The sequence below is a fragment of the Nicotiana tabacum genome, chromosome 10 (assembly GCF_000715075.1).
Source record: "Nicotiana tabacum cultivar K326 chromosome 10, ASM71507v2, whole genome shotgun sequence".
Classification (NCBI taxonomy): Eukaryota; Viridiplantae; Streptophyta; class Magnoliopsida; order Solanales; family Solanaceae; genus Nicotiana; species Nicotiana tabacum.
Window position 1 is genome coordinate 112,304,056 of NC_134089.1, and position 6,318 is coordinate 112,310,373.

A 6,318-nucleotide genomic window follows, 5' to 3' on the forward strand; every position below is an offset into this window, starting at 1 on the left:
CATCGACCATAAATGCCATAGAAGAAAAAAAAAGGAATTAAAGTGGTGGCTGGAAGTTATTAGGGAATGGGGAGAAATTCAAAAATAGTCAGGATTTTAACTGGTCGTTGTAATCGAAATTTAGCCACTTTTCATGTAAAGATAAATCTGAGCGAAAACACTGTTCAAAATCCGAAAAATACGTCAGTATATTATACTGGAGTTTCAGCATAAGTATGCTTGAACTCCAGCATAATATACTGAAGTTCCAGCAAGTATAATTGTCTAGTATAATATACTGGAGTTTGGAGCATCGGTGCTCCAGTCTCCAGTATATTATACTAGAGTCAGCAAAGTATACCGTTCCAGCATAATATGCTGGAGTTCATATACAGGTGCATCGAACTCCAGTATATTATGCTGGACCGGTCTCTGTTGCAGCAAAATAGTGGCTATTTTTCATTGACTTCGTAAACGCTGACTATTTTTGAATGACCAGTCCGAAAACTGGTTATACCGTGCTATTTTTACTATGGAATGAGATGGAACGTATGTGAGTCATGGTATAGAGCCATTGGATCGTATTGGTGGGTTGGCCTGCCAGGTTTTCCACGGCGCATAGAAGGTTTAATTGTGTCCATATACTTCTTGTAAGTTGAAGGACTGTAGACTCGCATAGTTTTCTTACTTTGGAAGCTAAACTCAATTTCACTAACAAGTAATAACATTAAAAGCTCTCTTTATTTATTTACTTATTTATTGTGGTCCACTAATATTAAAAGCTTATTCGGCAAAAACCCTTGGAGAAAAAGGAACAAGTTTACAAATGTGACTTAAGAACGTGACCAACTGATATATTTAAAAAAAAAAAAAAAAAAAAAAAAAAAACAAGGGAGAAAAAGCAAATTGACACAATCGGAAATACTCCAAGATGATTCTAGCTCCACTTGTGAGAAAAGGAGCCACTAACCTCCCCAAATCTCACTTGTGGGATTACACCGGATTTGTTGTTATTGTTGCAGAGAAAAGGAGAGAAACTCAGGAACAAAAAGGGATAAAAGAAAGGATCCATTTGCCCTGAGCCCAACGTCTGTTGGTCATAGAAAAAGTATATCAAAAAGGATAGGTAATTTCCCTGTTGAGAGTACTTCACTGCAACTCAAAGGAAGTCTTGGATTGAAAGGAAAACTAACGAGTCTCCAGCTCAATTAGAACTTACTGTCAGGCTGTTCCTCCCAGTAGAAAGAACAAAATGCTACTAATAGTAGCCTACTATCAAATTAGATCAAATCCAAAAAACCAGCCCAACCAACCAAGAAATGTTGATGATTTTCATGCTAAAACTCCACCAACTTAGTGCATAGTCTACCAATTGAAAGGAAATGATATTAACGTACAGTCACTGTTGCAAGTCTCCACCAATAGGTTTTTTCTTTTACCTTCTTCCTCACTTTTCTTTTTTGCTTTTCCGTTTTCTTAGCAGGGGTTGGAGACTTGGAGTGCATGGGCGGGTATGATGCTTTGCTGAATACAAGAGACCTCAAATGAAACTTGAACAAATTAAGAGGAAGGACATCTAAAAATGCTTAGGCGATAACAAAATGGTTCAGCAGAAACTAGTTATACAATGCGATCCTCAAAAAGAAATTCAACTTTTTCGGAAGAATGAGGGTTTCTTCTAGCTGTGATTTGCACAAGGGCACCATCACTTAGCATGTGTTGCAGTACTCTTGCTATGTTTTTTGCATCATCTATTCCAAGGTGATGGCTCCCTAACAAAGGCATCTGGAGTTCCCTCATCATTGAAAGCATTCCTTTGGCCTACCATTAATGAAGTAAAACCATACTTCGGTTAGTTCTTCTGGAAGTATAAAAAAAGGAAGAGGAATGGAATAGAGAAGTTGAGAAAACCTAAATTTCCTAAATCAATATGAGAGAATGGCACTGTTAAAAGTTTGCATACTCACCCTCCTCTTGTAGAAGTTCAAAAACACATCCTTCAAATTAATCCATTCCATGAAATACGGTGGCACTGTCATCCCTGCTACTTTGCATTGCTGAGGAACTTTAGTCTTCAGATCCCAGTTCCCACTACCATATACAAATTGATAATTCAGCCACTCAGAAGAATTTACTCGCTCTGTTGATTCCTATATATTTACACTTAATGTGGACATTAGCACCTTGGTCTTAATTTTTTTAAAAATAATACTACTCTATAATGCAAATGATACAAAAAATGTCCTAACCCCCTACCTTTTTTTAGGTGGAGATAAAAATAAAATATTATTTTAATACTCAAATATGAATGAAAGGTTTAAAAGCAAGATATTCAAGTATAACAATTCGTATGGGCATAAGCAAGTCCCAAATCATGATATACCCTTCAAGCTAATATGTCGATGCAAATTTTGCCTTAGAAGTGAAGATGCTCTTGCTGCCAAACAGGGCAAGCTCTAAGATGGGCTAATACAACGAAAAACAGGAAATTTCTGATTAGTGACAAGTGCAACATAAGAAAATAGCATTATAACCTTTTGGGGTTAGGAGCATCTGCAAATCATCCATATAGGACACAGCAAAACCAAATGACTTTTCCTAAACATTTCAGTTTGCATCTTGTTTACTATAATGTCTAATAAAAAGTTTAATCATCAACTGATATTTCATATCCAGCAGTATTTTTTATTATTTCATGCTTTCATTGCAACAACTCACCAAGTAACAAAGGCAGCTTTATTTAGACAGCCGCCCAGTTCATTTCTCCACAATTGACGTTCACCCAGCCAAACTTCAAACTGCTCGATAACTTCTCCAAATGGGATAGCTGTATCATGCCAGACGCTACAAGAATTGGCATACATACAAATGAAAAACATTAAACATCCGATCCAGGAATCAACTATTGTTGCAAAACTGGTGCATGCATCAATGGTTAATGAGGATGAATTGGCATTAATTTCTATTATTCTATAAGCAATTAAGCATGCATAGCGATCCAATTTCTATCAATCTACATAGCAATCACCATTGTGTATCACCAAAACATATAAATAGAAATCTTCTTTCCGTTGTTGATGATTTAACAACAGATTTGGATATTCCTAATATAATTCCAATAGCTAACTTTCTCAGTGCAAGTTTTTTCCCGTGCATACAATCTTATTTAGCAGGTAGTCCAGCATATAATAATAGCAACATTACAGGGTGCAGGAAGATAAATATGCGTACAACTTTACCCTTAGCCTACATGCTGCTTTACATATCTTAACCTGTTACGTTGATGCCACAATGGAAAGCTACACCTCTGGAGCTACCCACAAAGACCACATTCTTATTCTCATGGAAAAAAGGGAAGGAATCAATAATGGACTCTGCACACACAGCTGAGACCCAAAAGAAACACTTCTTCGGGTCTTCATGACAGAAATATAGGGATTCATGAGAAGCCAAGAGGGTTCTCCCATCAGATAATCAAATCAGTGGACCTTAGGCAATAATTTTTATGCTGAAGCTAATTGTCATATCTTCATTTTACAAAGAAAGAACTATCATTGGAGCTCTTCGGTTACATAATTCAAGAAAAGAGAGAAACACTGCTTTTCATGAAGAAATGAACTAAAAGACATAGACTGACGTGCTTCTAGTTTAACGTGTGAAACAACTACATTGCAGTTCTTGATATAGAAGCAAGAGGCACAAGTGCCGAGTGCTGAATCGTATTTTAAACTACTATAGAAGATACCATACCGATCAACTCCTAGCTTTCCATATTTCCCTTCTATATATTCATTTATTCTGTCTTCATGCATTTTTGTCGGCCTCACAAACCTGTAGCAATATCAAATATGAGAAATAGACAATAAAACACATCATTACATTTTCAGGATCAAAACATAGTTTTACACAAAAGTTCAAACTATAAGAAAAAGAAAGTCTTTCACAGAAGTTCAAGACGTTAAAATCTAACGACTTAACAAATGTCAAGATGTCATACAATCAATAATATGGACTTATTCCACTTCATGTAGTAGCAATATGATATGATAGATTACATTGAGAAGCCACTAGTTCATGGTGGAAAATACATACCAAACTGCCCAATGTTACACACAGCATAAAATAAAATAAAGGTTGAGTGTGTCTTCCGGAAAGGGTTATGCCACCTATTTTTGTTACGGCTAGGAAAGTTCACTGACTGTGCTAATGGATCTAATTGGTCAGCAACACAGTCTAGAGAAGAAAATGCTATGTTAAAAAGATAAGACTAACTTCCCCATCTTTCAATTTTCTAAAATCCTAACAGCCTTGTTTCTGTTTTCTTCCTCTGCTTTCTATGTGAACCAGGACTTGTCCAGACAGCTATTTCGCTTGCAAATTTTCAATCCACATGGAGTTCACCACTCCCTCGCAGTTGTGGGTTTGAAAAGTATGTGTGACATTCCCTTTCAATATATTTTCAATAGTTTCCTTGAATGTTTTACAATGTTATCCTTCCTCTTTAAGAAGTTGTTATAGAATCCTCGCAAAGCAAAGTTAATAGCTCTATTAGCATGATAAGTGCATTTTTACCTGCTTTAATTTCCTACTTATGTTTCTCTAGAAATATTATACCAGTCAAACTGTCCACTATGATCATTTTGATTGTGTGTTCATTGTGGGAAGTTCTACTCTCTATCCAGAGGCTATCCCACTCCACATAATATTAACTAACCAACCCTATTCCATCCTATCTTTCAAAAAAGGTGCAGATAAAATCGGTCGTTAAGAGTCCACAAGCCCATGTTTGCTACTGGATTATCTATTTCCTAAACATATCATGATGGTTGACTGTTAGCACAAAATTTCATACTTAAAATAATAGCTCAAGCAAATAAAACATTTGACATTGTGACAACGTGACAGTCATATTGCATTTAACAGGATGTTAAAACTAAGATAACGGAAGTTGACCTATGGAAAAACTCGACGACGTCCATGGTTTTGGCATCAAATAGGAGAACTGGAAACTCAAGAATCTCAACTTTACCCTCCAAATCAAGCACCAAAAAGTATTCCAACTCCTGCTGCCGCAAATTCTTAAGTCCCGCAACATTTTGCATAAGCTCAAGGGAGCAACTATGATTAAACTTGTCAATATGCATAGGATCATCCATCTATACAATTTTAAAAAAGGAAAGTTAAGAAACATACTCCCTATTATATGACACTATTTCCTTTACGGTCTATCTTTCTAAATTTAAAAATAATTTAACCTAAACTTCTCAATTTAAATGATAAACTTTTATAACCTCAAAAATGTTATGGCATATTTACCACTACAAGTTCTAAAAGTTCTCCTATTTTCTAAAAACTCCGTGTGTAAGTCAAACTAGTCACATAAATTGGATTAGAGGAAGTACTAATGTTGAAATCAAGTAAATAGCTACAAGAGAGGTGTGTATGAGAAGGATGAGTGTATTACCTTAGTGCACTTACCTTGAGTAAAATAGAGACATGTTGGCTTCCAACGGGTACGGGAAGTTGTGGGCTGAATTAGGGAAGAAGTAGATTCTTCGGTGGTAGAAAGAGAGGCGGAGATACTGATTTTACGGCTGGGCTGAAGTGAGTACGAAAAAGGTAGTACCGGCGGAGATACAAGGAACCGCCGCAGCAAGGGGACCCTACAAAATCCCGTAGCCATTGGAATTAAACGGCTCCTTTGAGGAGTGAGTTTCCTGAAGAAGAAATGAAGGATACGGTGGCGAGTCTTGTGACTGCTGAGTCGTGCTCTATTAGCTAAAAGTGATTTTAGTAGGCATCTGGTCAAATATGTGGTTGACGCGAAATTTTTAAAAATATGTACAGTTGAAAATTGAAAGAAAAAAAATTTGAGTTTGAGTATACATTTCACTTCTTCTAATAAATTTTTTAATATTTGATCAATATTTATTTGAAATTTAATATTTCTAGATAACAGAAATTTAGAATATGCACATATTGAAATAGTTTAGGATATGAAAGAACTGAAATGAAAATTGGGTTGAGAGGTTCTTAGTTGTATTTTTTAAATAAAAAAAAATCTATTCAACTCGCGAAATATCAAAACTATCCTGCAACTCTTTTTAAAATTCATCTTTATTACACATTTATACTGTAGTATATTAGGGTATAAAAGAAGGAACAAAAGGAAAGGAAATTAGCCTCCCTTGTTATGTGAGAGACTTTCACCAATACAACTAAACAACTAACTTTGTGATTAATAGTGACTTTATATCTTTTCAAAACGATTAAGAAAATGGTCATTTAGTAGGCGTTTGGACATAAAAATTGTCATTTTTTTTTAAAAAAAAGTAGTAT

General features: G+C 35.5%; 1 protein-coding gene across 1 annotated transcript; it reads right to left on the minus strand.

Annotated features, from left to right (window-relative positions):
* Positions 1-1,539: 1,539 nt before the first annotated feature.
* On the minus strand, positions 1,540-5,783 carry LOC107767783 (putative exonuclease domain-containing protein At3g15140). Its single transcript, XM_016586873.2, has 6 exons — positions 5,444-5,783; positions 4,933-5,135; positions 3,730-3,810; positions 2,698-2,823; positions 1,947-2,070; positions 1,540-1,800 (listed from the first exon to the last, which is right to left on the minus strand). The coding sequence occupies exons 1-6, from the start codon at positions 5,660-5,662 to the stop codon at positions 1,600-1,602; spliced, it is 954 nt and encodes a 317-aa protein (XP_016442359.1). The 5' UTR covers positions 5,663-5,783; the 3' UTR covers positions 1,540-1,599.
* Positions 5,784-6,318: the final 535 nt, after the last annotated feature.

Bases quoted from the DNA above. Each gene is read 5' to 3' on its own strand.
- LOC107767783 (XM_016586873.2), bottom strand. From the start codon at position 5,662: ATGGCTACGGGATTTTGTAGGGTCCCCTTGCTGCGGCGGTTCCTTGTA. The intron at 3,811-4,932 runs GTCAACTTCCGT...ATATTGCTACAG, and splicing joins GTCGTCGAGTTTTTCCATAG to GTTTGTGAGGCCGACAAAAA. The intron at 2,071-2,697 runs GTGAGTTGTTGC...TGTATATGGTAG, and splicing joins AAAGCTGCCTTTGTTACTTG to TGGGAACTGGGATCTGAAGA.